At 44.4% G+C, this 12,983-nt stretch overlaps 1 protein-coding gene and 1 long non-coding RNA gene across 3 annotated transcripts in view; one reads left to right on the top strand and one right to left on the bottom strand.

Annotated features, from left to right (window-relative positions):
- LOC309529640 overlaps positions 1-12,983 on the top strand; it is a 350,951-nt gene that overhangs the window by 204,414 nt on the left and 133,554 nt on the right. The gene's annotated exons all lie outside the window — the stretch shown is intronic.
- The window catches only part of BLK (BLK proto-oncogene, Src family tyrosine kinase), a 38,513-nt gene that overhangs the window by 25,061 nt on the left and 469 nt on the right, over positions 1-12,983 (bottom strand). Inside the window, exon 2 of one of the 2 annotated variants that reach the window (XM_082217678.1) lies at positions 303-419. In XM_082217678.1, coding sequence (XP_082073804.1) covers positions 303-413 — 111 coding nt within the window. In that variant the 5' untranslated portion in view covers positions 414-419. The remainder of the gene's footprint in view (positions 1-302; positions 420-12,983) is intronic. The other variant, XM_082217677.1, reaches the window with a different exon arrangement.

Genomic DNA, 12,983 nt, shown 5'->3' with positions numbered 1-12,983 from the left:
ACATTTCTATTTCACTGGGGAAATGTTGGAGGGTATGGAGTTATGTGACCCCTGAAGCCAAGGAAATAGGTAACTATACAACCTTTAGAAGACATCTGAAGGCCTGTACAGGGAGGTTTTCTTTTTAATGTTTAATGCTTTATTATCTTTTTATGTATGTTGGAAGCTGCCCCGAGGGGCTGGGGCAACCCAGTCAAATGGGCAGGGTCTTCTTCTTCTTCTTCTTCTTCTTCTTCTTCTTCTTCTGGAGGCAGAATTCCAGCCCTTTGAGGCACAGCCCAGTCTTGGATTCGAAATCTTACCGGCGGTGGTGGTGGAGGGGTTTTCTTTCTTGGAGATGGCAGAGGCTTCTGCCTGTATATGGAATTGCGCCTCTCCTTCCGGCCGGTCTTCTTGCTACCACATGCTCCCATCCTGCACTGGAGGGAACACAAACAAGGTTGCTTCCGGGTGATCAGCTGGAAAAGGATGACTCCATGGAGGGCCTCTGTTTATGCTCAATGCCAGAGCGAGTCCTGCTATAATAATAATAATAGTAGTAGTAGTAATAATAATAATAATAATAATAATAATAATAATAATAATAATTTATATCCCACCCTCCCCAGCCGAAGCCGAAAAAAAGAAAAAAAGGAAGAATAAAAAATAAAAATTATTGAAATGCATTCTAAAATCAATTCATTCCAAAATCAATTCAAGGTCAAATGAATGGCAACCATTGGGCTAGAGATCTGTGAGGATTACCAAAGGAGGGGGTCAGACTGTGCCTTGGCCAAAGGCCTGGTGGGTCTTGCAGGCCCTGCGTAAAGATGTCAAGTCCCGCAGGGCCCTAGTCTCTTGTGACAGAGCGTTCCACCAGATTGGGGCCACAGCCCAAAAAGCCCTGGCTCTGGTTGAGGCCAGCCTAACCTCCCTGTGGCCCGGGACCTCCAAGATGTTTTTGTTTGAAGACCGTAAGGTCCTCCGTGGGACATGTTAAGTTGTGGGTGAACATATCAGACAACACAGCGATTCTTCAAACAGCTCTTGTTTATTCACAGGCCAGAACAGAACTGAACTGAAGGGTTCAGCCAGCCTGCTTATACAGAGCTCCACTGCAACACAACAGTAACCATTTTCTGTAACTATCCAATCACTGAACGTCACTTTCAATCCCTTATTTGCATATGTGGACCTGAGTGAAAACTATCTACAGTATTCCCCTGCTGGCCCAGGGTGAGAACTTCAGTATATAACAGGACATACCAGGAGAGACAGTCCTGTAGGGTTTGCAGCGGGTTTGACTTAGATGACCCTTTGGGGTATCTTCCAACTCTACCACTCTGTGTTTCTACATTCTGTCCCTCCTGGAATCCTGGCCCACTTCCCCAGTCACATGACATACTATTATTATTGCCCTAACAGCCGCTCGGATGCTCCTAGCCCAGAGATGGAAAGAAGGCAAAGTCCCTACCAGAGAAGAATGGCAAACCAAGCGGATGGACTATGCCGAAATGGCAAAGCTGACTGGAACCAAGAGGGCAAAAACTTTACAAAAGAATGGGAAAAAAATTATGTTACTTAAAAGACCACTGTAAGCAGGTGGAAACGCTGGCAGGATTTTGATTTCACTTGTAGTGTAACAATTCTTACGGAAAATATGGTTTGATGTACTAATTAGATTACGGAAGAAGATGCAGTTTTAGTGTTTAAAATGGGACTCCAGGGAGGGGGTGTGGGGAGGTCCTGAGATTCGGAGGAATATCTGTATATGGATATGTATTTGAATCCCCCCCATAATTTTGTATTGTAATTATTATTATTATTATTATTATTATTATTATTATTATTATTATTATTTACGCCCATCTGGCTGGGTTTCCCCAGCCACTCTGGGCGGCTTCCAACAAAGATTAAAATTACATTAAAATGTCAAACATTAAAAACTTCCCTAAACAGGGCTGCCTTCAGATGTCTTCTAAAAGTAAGATAGTTGTTTATTTCCTTGACATCTGATGGGAAGGCGTTCCACAGGACGGGCGCCACTACCAAAAAGGCCCTCTGCCTGGTTCCCTGTAGCTTTGCTTCTCGCAGTGAGGGAACCGCCAGAAGCAAAACCAAATAATATAGATAGATGATAGATAGATAGATAGATAGATAGATAGATAGATGATAGATGCAGCAATTAATTAATTAATTAATTAATTAATTAATTTTAGGGCTATGGGGTGACCAGATGAGAAGCAGGACAATCAAATGCTCCTGCAACTGTAATCATTCATTTATTATTCATTTATTGCATATCTATTCCACCTATTTCTCCAAGGTGGTGTACATAGTCCACGTCTCCTCATTTGATCCCATTGAGGTAGGTTAGGTGGAGTGGCAGTGACTGGCCCACAAGCTTTATGGCTGAGCAGAGACTGTAACCCTGGTGTCTCCCAGGTCCTTCTCCGACACTAACCACTATGCCACCGACTCTTTGTTGAGAAGGAGACAGAAATACCATGGACGTGGGGCTTCTCCTGAGGTAGGCTTGAGACTGTGAGACGACCCTTCTCCAAAAACTGCAGGTCTTTGGGGAACCTTAGACTCAGGAACCAAATGTGGACCCTGAGATCCCTATCTGGTGCCCTGGCCACGCCTCCTCCCCACAGGCCACACCTCCTTCCCAGGCACTCCCACTTCTCACCAGGCCACGCCCCTCACTGTTCCTGCTTTGCACCACCCTGGAATGTTTTTGCCTGGCTGGAATGTGTCCTTGCTTGCCTGGGTGGAGAATCGAGATGGTTGTGCGTAGAAGAAACAAGCCTCCTGTACAAAATGGCAAATTTACCTCTGTTGCCCCACCCAATTTTTCCCATCTCTCTTTGCCTCCCATTGGCATGTGGCCCTAGGAAGGTTGACCAGAAAATAATGTGAACGTCATTCCCTGTCTACAGCTAAGAGGAAGACATGCAATGTGTTACTATTCCAGCCATCATTTGCCTCGTCTGGTTAAAGGCTGTTAGGAGCTACATGAATTGTAAGTCAGTGGATGTCTGGGAAACCAAAATGCTTGTTTACAAAGCTATTGTACTAACAACTTTGCTGTACGCTTGTGAAACATGAGCCACTTATGAACGCCATCTCCAACTCCTCAAAAGATTCCATCAATGGTGTCTCAAAAAAAAAATTACATATCACTTGGGAAGACAGGTGAACTAATGCCAGCGTACTAGAAGAAGCAAAGATCACCAGTATTGAAGCAATGATTCTTCAACATCAACTTTGTTGGACTGGTCATGTTGTGTGGATCATCTTCCAGAGCAACTACTCTATTCCGAACTTAAAAATGGAAAGCGTAATGCTGGTGGTCAACAAAAGAGGTTTAAAGTGGCCCTCAAGGCAAATCTAAAAAAATGTAGTATCAACAGCGACAACTGGGATACACCGGCCTGCGAGCGATCCAGTTGGAGGACAGCCTGTACCAAAGGTGTCATGGGCTTTGAAGACACTCAAACTCAGGACGAAAGGGAGAAATGTGCACATTTGGCTAACCTTCACCATGATCAACTCCCACCTGGAATCCTATGTCTCCACTGTGGAAGGACGTGTGGATCCAGAATTGGCCTCCACAGTCACTAACGGACTCACTGTTAAGACCATGTTCATGGAATCTTACTCGGCTACAACTGATTGCCAAAGAAGAAAGTATGTGATGATAGGTAAAGGTAAAGGGAACCCTGACCATCTGGGGTTGCGACGCTCATCTCATGCTACTGGCTGAAGGCTGATATTAAACGACAACATGGCGCTGTGGGTTAAACCACAGAGCCTAGGACTTGCCGATCAGAAGGTCAGCGGTTCAAATCCCTGCGACAGGGTGAGCTCCCGTTGCTTGGTCCCTGCTCCTGCCCACCTAGCAGTTCGAAAGCACGTCAAAGTGCAAGTAGATAAATAGCTACTGCTCCAGCAGGAAGGTAAACGGTGTTTCCGTACGCTGCTCTGGTTTGCCAGAAGCGGATTCCCTGGAAAGGAATCCCTTCCTTCATAGGAACGCTGGGGCTCTGCTTATTTCACCACACATTTCTGGGAGGGTGAATGAACAGCTTCCGGGTCATGTGGCCAGCATGACTAAGCCGCTTCTGGCAAACCAGAGCAGCGTACGGAAACACCGTTTACCTTCCTGCTGGAGCGGTAGCTATTTATCTACTTGCACTTTGACGTGCTTTCGAACTGCTAGGTGGGCAGGAGCAGGGACCGAGCAACGGGAGCTCACCCTGTCGCAGGGATTTGAACCGCTGACCTTCTGATCGGCAAGTCCTAGGCTCTGTGGTTTAACCCACAGCGCCATGTTGTCGTTTAATATCAGCCTTCAGTATTATTTATTTGCACGGCATCCTTTGATATAAATGTTCTCTGGATAGTGGTCATTCCTAAAAAAAGAACAAGTGCAACAAGTACCACACAGTTGCCTTTTAACCCATGCACGTAGATAACATGCACTTCTGTTAATTTGCCCGTGTTATTGTTCAAATGTGCATGTCTTCCTTTTTTATTTTTTGACCCTGCGCTTCATTTAGAAATGTGCCCCCTTGCATGTTCATTTGTGGGAAGCTCATGCAAGGATGATATTATAGGAGATTAAAAATACAGAATTAAACACCCTGTGTGATAAGAAGCCCCTTATCAGGCCTCTTTTCGGAGAAATGGGTGGCCGTCACTCTTTCCTGAGGAAGATTGCAAAGTAAGAACCTCCCCCTTACTTCCAGCTGAATGAGCAGCGCAACATAGCTGATTCTGTATCTGAAGAAGTGTGCATGCACACGAAAGCTGATACCAATAACAAACTTAGCTGGTCTCTAAGGTGCTACTGGAAGGATTTTTTTAAAAAAAATTATTTAGCTGAAAACATACAATGGTCATGAGATTTCACGGCAAGCCAGAGAAGATATAAAAATGCCTGACTGCATTTAGCAGTCTCCGGGCTTCAGGGTCACAAGGGATAGCTGCTGTTGGAACTGCAAAGCCCTTCCATCCTGACTGGTAGCTTGGGAAGGGAGAGATATTCATAGTGCAGGGGGAAAGCGTTCAACACTGGGAGCCAGTGTGGTGTAGTGGTTCAGAGAGGTAGACTCGTAATCTGGGGAACCGGGTTCACATCTCCGATCCTCCACATGCAGCTGATGGGTGACCTTGGGCCAGTCACACTTCTCTGAAGTCTCTCAGCCCCACTCACCTCACAGAGTGTTTGTTGTGGGGGAGGAAGGGAAAGGAGAATGTTAGCCGCTTTGAGACTCCTTCGGGTAGTGATAAAGCGGGATATCAAATCCAAACTCTTCTTCTTCTTTAGGGAAGCTTTTAATGTTTGATGCATTTTTGAAGTATTTTGAAGTATTTAAATATTTTGTTGGAAGCCGCCCAGAGTGGATGGGGAAGCCCAGCCAGATGGGCGGGGTATAAATAAATTATTATTATTATTATTATTATTATTATTATTATTATTATTATTATTACCAGGGGTGGGGGACTTCAGGCCTGAGAGCTGAAAGTGGCCCTACCAGGATTCTCTGTTTGTCTCTCGGGACTTTCCTAAGCCACACCTCCTCTTCTTAGGCCACACCCCTCATTAGCCCTGCTTTGTACCATCATTAGCCAATTTCACACTCTATCTGACCCGACAAGTGTCCCTATTTTCCAGGGACAGCCCCAGATTTGCAGAAGCCGTCCCAGTTTCTGATTTGATCCCAGAACGTCCTGCTTTTCCTTAAAAAGGTAAAGGGAACCCTGACCATTAGGTCCAGTCGTGACTGACTCTGGGGTTGTGGCGCTCACCTTGCTTTATTGGCCAAGGGAGCCGGCGTACAGCTTCCAGGTCATGTGGCCAGCATGACGAAGCCGCTTATGGTGAACCAGAGCAGCGCACAGAAATGCTGTTTACCTTCCTGCCAGAGTGGTACCTATTTATTTACTTGCACTTTGATGTGCTTTTGAACTGCTAGGTTGGCAGGAGCTGGGACCGAGCAACGGGAGCTCACCCCGTGGCAGGGATTCGAACCACCGACCTTCTGATCGGCAAGTCCTAGGGTCTGTGGTTTAACCCACAGCGCCACCCGCGTTCCTAATTTTTCTTAGGACGTCACTATTTTCATTGGAGAAATGTTGGAGGGTGTGGAGTTATGTGACCCCACTAGTCAAGGAGATAAGCAACTCTGCGGTGGTACCTCGAGATGCAAACGGGATCCATTCCGGAGCCCCATTAGCATCCTGAACATAACGTAAGACGCGACAGCGTGTCTGCGCATGCGCGGGTCATGTTTCGCCGCTTCCGCACATGTGTGTGATGTCATTTTGACCATCTGCGCATGCGTGAGCGGCGAAACCCGGAAGTAATGCACTCCGTTACTTCCGGGTCGCCGCGGAGTGCAACCCAAACACGCTCAGCCTGAAGCATATTTATCACGAGGTATAACTGTACAACCTTTAGAATACATCTGAAGGCAGCCCTGTATAGGGAAGTTTACAAATGTCTTATTGTGTTTTTATATGTGTTGCAAGCCGCCCAGATGGGTGGGGCAACGCATTCAGATGGGTGGGGTATAAATACAATAAAATAACAATAACAATAACAATAACAGGACGTCTCTATAGTCATTGGAGGAATGTTGGAGGGTATGCTGTATATGTAAAGCACTATGTTACCACTGTAAACTCCCATGGCTTCCCCCCAAGAATTCTGGGAGCTGGAGTTTCTTATGGGTACTGGGAGCGGCTAGGAGATCCCTACATTCCCCTGACACTGCTACGTTTCCCAGAGTTGCCTGAGAAGAGGAATTGATATTAAATCACTCTAGGAATTGTAGCTCTGGGGGGCGGAACAGGCATCTCCTAACAACAATCCACAATGAAAGAAAAGAACTTGAATAATCTCTGGTTTTTTAATCCAAAGCCCCACATCACGCCTGTCACTGGCCAAATGGACATTAGTTCTCTTTGGGCTCCAGTTTGCTTCCGCTGGCACCCACGGAAGATGCCTGTGGCTTTGCAACCATCAGCAGTAAACAGCAGCAGCAGCAGCAAACACTGTGCAGGATAAATGTGGTTTTCACCAGACTACCTGTTTGCAACACTCTTCTGAAAGGCTGACCTTCCTTCCAAAACGGGCTTTTGCCAAACTGCAGTCTGGGGGAGAACGCTGCCATTTTAGCATAGAAAACGTTCTACCGAAACTTTTATGCCGGCACAAACTTTAAAAAAACTTTCGCAGTTGTCTTAAGATAGGTGATCAGCAGTGTAGTAGGTTGGGGACTCTTAGGAGTAAGAATCGAGAGAGATTTAGCGTTTTAAGAACTGCAGAATGTCCATGTTCACTGCTCCAGTGAATCAGCCATACAGTGGTACCTCAGGTTACAGACGCTTCAGGTTACAGGCTCCCCTAACCCAGAAATAGTACCTCGGGTTAAGAACTTTGCTTCAGGATGAGAACAGAAATCGTGCAGTGGCAGTGGGAGGCCCCATTAGCTAAAGTGGTACCTCAGGTTAAGAACAGTTTCAGGTAAAGAACGGACCTCCAGAACGAATTAAGTTCTTAATCAGAGGTACCAGTGTACTAAAGGTAAAGGTAAAGGTACCCCTGCCCGAACGGGCCAGTCTTGACAGACTCTGGGGTTTGTGCGCCCATCTCACATCTATTGGCCGGGGGCCAGCGCTGTCCGAAGACACTTCCGGGTCACGTGGCCAGCGTGACAACGCTGCTCTGGCGAGCCAGAGCCGCACACGGAACGCCGTTTACCTTCCCGCTGGTAAGCGGTACCTATTTATCTACTTGCCCCCGGGGGTGCTTTCGAACTGCTAGGTGGGCAGGCGCTGGGACCGAGCAGCGGGAGCGCACCCCGCCGCGGGGATTCGAACCGCCGACCTTTCGATCGGCAAGCCCTAGGCGCTGAGGCTTTAGCCCACAGCGCCACCCGCGTCCCCTCCAGTGTACTAACTTCCACTAAATAGATAGAAGAGCTTCCAAGTGTCCCTGTTTTCCAGGGCAGTCCTGGATTTAAAGAATCCATCCTGGTTTCTGATTTGAGCCTGGAATGTCCCAATTTTCTTCTGAAGAAACCAGAGGCCTTTCTCCTGGGCATGGTTGGCCAATTGGTGCCAAAGAAGGATCTTTCTTTATGTATGCTACAACAGCAGCAAGAATACTTATTGCAAAGTACTGGAAGACACAAGATTTACCCACTCTGGAAGAATGACAGATGAAGGTGATGGACTATATGGAACTGGCGGAAATGACTGGCAGAATCCGAGACCAGGGAGAAGAGTCGGTGGAAGAAGACAAAACAAAGAGGGAAAGGATTTGCTGAATTAACTAACTGAACTGGAATACAAAAAAGGGAGGTGTGAGGAGGTCAGGGAAACAAGTAAATGAAAGACAAGACATGGAAAGATTGATTTCATAGAATCATAGAATCATAGAATCCTAGAGTTGGAAGAGACCACAAGGGCCATCGAGTCCAACCCCCTGCCAAGCAGGAAACACCATCAGAGCACTCCTGACATATGGTTGTCAAGCCTCTGCTTAAAGACCTCCAAAGTAGGAGACTCCACCACACTCCTTGGCAGCAAATTCCACTGTCGAACAGCTCTTACTGTCAGGAAGTTCTTCCTAATGTTTAGGTGGAATCTTCTTTCTTGTAGTTTGGATCCATTGCTCCGTGTCCGCTTCTCTGGAGCAGCAGAAAATAACCTTTCTCCCTCCTCTATGTGACATCCTTTTATATATTGAACATGGCTATCATATCACCCCTTAACCTCCTCTTCTCCAGGCTAAACATGCCCAGCTCCCTTAGCCGTTCCTCATAAGATTTGTTTTTAAGTGTTTTTATTTTTCTGTATTTTGTATTTTTTCTTTTCTTTTCTTTTTCTTATTTTTGTAACCTTTTTTGAAACCTTAATAAATATCATTTTAAAAAAAATATGGAATGTCCCAATTTTCCTTAGGATGTCCCTGTTTTCAATAATAATAATAATAATAATAATAATAATAATAATAATAATAATAATAATAATTTATTTATACCCCACCCTCCCCGGCCAGAGCTGGGCTCAGGGTGGCTAACACCAGTAAAATTACAGTAAAAACATAATAGGGGGAATAAACCAATTTAAAATACAGGTTAAAATGCAGCCTCATTTTAAAATAGCTGATAAATCAAGACCATAAGGGGAGGGAAACATAAGGGTCAGACTGAGTCCAAACCAAAGACCAGGCGGAACAGCTCTGTCTTGCAGGCCCTGCGGAAAGATGTCAAGTCCCGCAGGGCCCTAGTCTCTTGTGACAGAGCGTTCCACCAAGTTGGGGCCAGGGCTGAAAAGGCCCTGGCCCTAGTTGAGAAATGTTGGAGGGTATGGAGTTATGTGACTCCTGAGCCAAGGAAATAAGTCACTATATAACCTTTAGAAGACATCTGAAGGCAGCCCTGTGTAGGGAAGGTTTTTAACGTTTAATGTTTTACTATGTTTTTATATATCGAATATGCAGAAATGTTGAAACTTACCGAAAGTATAAGAAACTTTTTATAAAACAATAGAAATGGTTTATTGAATGTTTACAGATAAATTGTAAACAGAGAAGAACATTGGCAGGATTATTGTAAAAAACCTGCAGCTTTATAAGAGAATATTTAAAGTAGATGAATAAATGAGCAAATTAAGTTAATGTGGATATGCAGAAGGTATTAAAAATAAATTTATGTTATGCTCATTGTATTTCTGTATTGGGGGGTGGGGGGGTTTATGTTATTTTCTAAATAAAATTTCCAATAAAAATTAAAACAAACAAATAAATAAATTTAAGGAACCGCAGAAAGAGGGGGAAGGAAGTGAAGTTTTGAAATGTTAAAATGATAGTAAAACTAGTGAAATCTATCAATCTGAAAATCATATATGTTTTTATATGTGTTGGAAACCACCCAGAGTGTCTGGGGAGGGTACAAATAAGAAAACTATGATGACGATGGAATACGACATCCCTATTTTCACCAGAGAAATGTTGGAGGGTATGCAACAGACAGAAAGATAAAATTATAAGGCTTTTGCTGTTAGCCTCCATTTTGTTTTCAGGAGTGAAGCAAAGATGAGTTTGACTAAAGCTAAGGACCATGGGAAACAACCTTCTTGCCATGATCTCAGGTACCACCTTGGAGTCAGAGTTGCCAGACCACCAGGTTCTGACTTAAAGACTTCCGGTTTACCTGTCCACTCCAGGTGGCAGGTAACTGGCTTGAATATCCAGTTACTGGGAAGATGTTTCTGGCAGGTGCCGAAAAGAATACAATGAAGGTGCCTGGTTGATATCAATAGGCAGGGAGTTCCAACGTTCCAGAGTTCTTAAAAGCAATGTTGTATTGGACTTTTGATACTATTTTAGACTTTTGTAATTGTGGGTGTTTACTACTGTAATTTGCTTTGGGACATTTTATGTAGTAATCAGTGAATAAGTATTAAAAATAATAATGGAGTAGGCAAGTGCTTGTTGTTTTCTTCCATAAAAAAATCATAAAACTGTTGCTATTTTTATGCTCTTCTATTAGTAAAAAAAACCCCAAAGAGTGATCTATTAAAGCAGTGCTTTTTTCTGGGGGGATGTTTTGTGAATCTTTGTACTTTTGTCCATTCACTGTATTTAATTTTCCCGATTTGAACTATAAAAATTGTGATTTTCTTGAGTCAAAATGAGAGTACCCCTAAACATTATTTTAGGGGGAAAAGTGCTGCATCAAAGAATGAATTGAGAGTATACTTAAGAGCGCAGGATTAAACACCAACAGCGAAAAGAAAATGAAAAGCAGCAGTACTCAATATGAACGGCTGGCTTGAGTAACAGGTTTTACATTTCATCCCGGCGTGTAAATGACTTGTGATGCGTTCAGTCGGGCATAGGCAAACTCGGCCCTCCAGATGTTTTGAGACTACAATTCCCATCATCCTGACCACTGGTCCTGTTAGCTAGGGATGATGGGAGTTGTAGTCCCAAAACATCTGGAGGGCCGATTTTGCCTATGCCTGCCAGTCGTGTGAACATCTCTTGCACCCGATGTTTGAGGTTGTTTAGCCCCAGCATGAGTTCCTTATTTCAATATTAAGCCTTAGGCAAGTGAGGAAACAGCAAAGGCGGAAGGGGAAATTGTGGAGAATCCCATGCACGCACCCTGGGGCAGATCTTGCAGGAAACCAGCTTTCCAAGAGGATCATAGAACTGTAGTAATAATAATAATAATTTATTACTCATACCCCACCCATCTGGCTTTGTTTCCCCATCCACTCTGGGCAGCTTCCAACAAAACACTAAAATACAATAACCTATTAACCTTAAAAGCTTCCCTAAACAGGGCTGCCTTCAGATGTCTTCTAAAAGTTTGGTAGTTATTTTTCTCTTTGACATCTGGTGGGAGGGCGCAGTGGCGTAGCGTGGGGGGTGCAGGGGGGCCCGGCCGCACCGGGCGCAACATCTGGGGTTAGGGTTAGGGGGCGCAAATCCACGGGTTAGGGGGCGCAAATCCATGGGTTAGGGGGCGCAAATTACTTGCCTTGCCCCGGGTGCTGACAACCCACGCTACGCCACTGGGAGGGCATTCCACAGGGCGGGCGCCACTACCAAGAAGGCCCTCTGCCTGGTTCCCTGTAACTTGGCTTCTTGCAGGGAGGGAACCGCCAGAAGGCCCTCGGCGCTGGACCTCAGTGTCCAGGGGGAACAACGGAGGTGGAGACGTTCCTCTGTAGGCCCTCTGTGATAGGTTAGATCCAGATCAGAAAACCCTGGGGACTAGCGACTTGAAGGAATTGAAGGTTTTAGTCGCTCCAGGTTGACCGTGATTTCTTTTGGGGACAGAGCAACCAAGCTGGGCAGATATTGATGGCTCTGTCCACTATGCTCAACAACATAGAAGGAACATGTGTGGAACATGTGTGGGGAATGTTGCTCTCAAGATGATGAGTGTGGGGACATGTGAAGGTTGTTGGTAATTCTACTCTCCCTTCCATTAATCCTGCACAGATGAACGTGTGAACTGTCTTCTGATCTCATAATGTATGAAAGTAGCACTAGATAAACCGAGAAATAATCCCTGGTAAAAAACAACAGCAAATCAACCTCTTGTGGTGCTAAAATAGATCACGAAACTTCAACATGGATATGCCAAGACAAATTTGATAGACAAGTTAATTCATCAACGTCAGTTTAAGAGGAACCTGCATGCTGAAAGCTAGTCTCGCTTTTATTCTCACGCCAAGTAAACTACACATCACACAGGCAATGTGATTTTATCTGTCTTGTCTTGTGGCCTCTGGCTAAAAGAGACGCAGCCCAGAAACAAAATCCAAAATTAGTATACTACCGAATAGAAATGTATTTTTAAAATTTCAATCTTTCTCAGATACACAAGTCAAGGTCTTCATAGCTACCCACCATTTTTAGTAGTAGTAGTTGTAGTAGTAGTAGTAATAATAATAATAATAATAATAAACCTGTTGTTTTCAAAATGTAAATCATGCTATGTTGTTTTAAGCAAAGCAAAATAGCCCCAGCAGTAACAGGCAGCTGGGGGGAAAAACCTCTGAGAAAACAATGTGCAGATAACACACCTACATCAGGAAAGCTATATATAATAATTATCAAAAGAATTGGCTGTGGCAACCCAGATAGGTGGCCTATTATTATTATTATTATTATTATTATTATTATTATTATTATTATTATTATCCAGTGTTGAAATGACAAATTAGCCGATGAGGTGTCTCCTTTTAATTCATTTCTCTACCAGTACGCGTTTTCCTGATCTGCTCTCTCCCCTCTTTACTTTATCACCTTTTCTGTATACAATTTTAATTCAAATTCTATTGCATATTAATGTTATATATGAATGAGAGAAGTTGCCCCTTTAGGCAAGGCATTGCATAATATTGACAACAAACGATTCCTGAATCTCTTCACACCGTGAGCATTCTGGAAGCAGTGGGGGAAATAT

Source organism: Podarcis vaucheri (genome assembly GCF_965113315.1).
Source record: "Podarcis vaucheri genome assembly, chromosome: 3".
In the NCBI taxonomy this organism is placed as follows: Eukaryota; Metazoa; Chordata; class Lepidosauria; order Squamata; family Lacertidae; genus Podarcis; species Podarcis vaucheri.
This window is presented reverse-complemented; position numbering and strand designations above follow the sequence as displayed.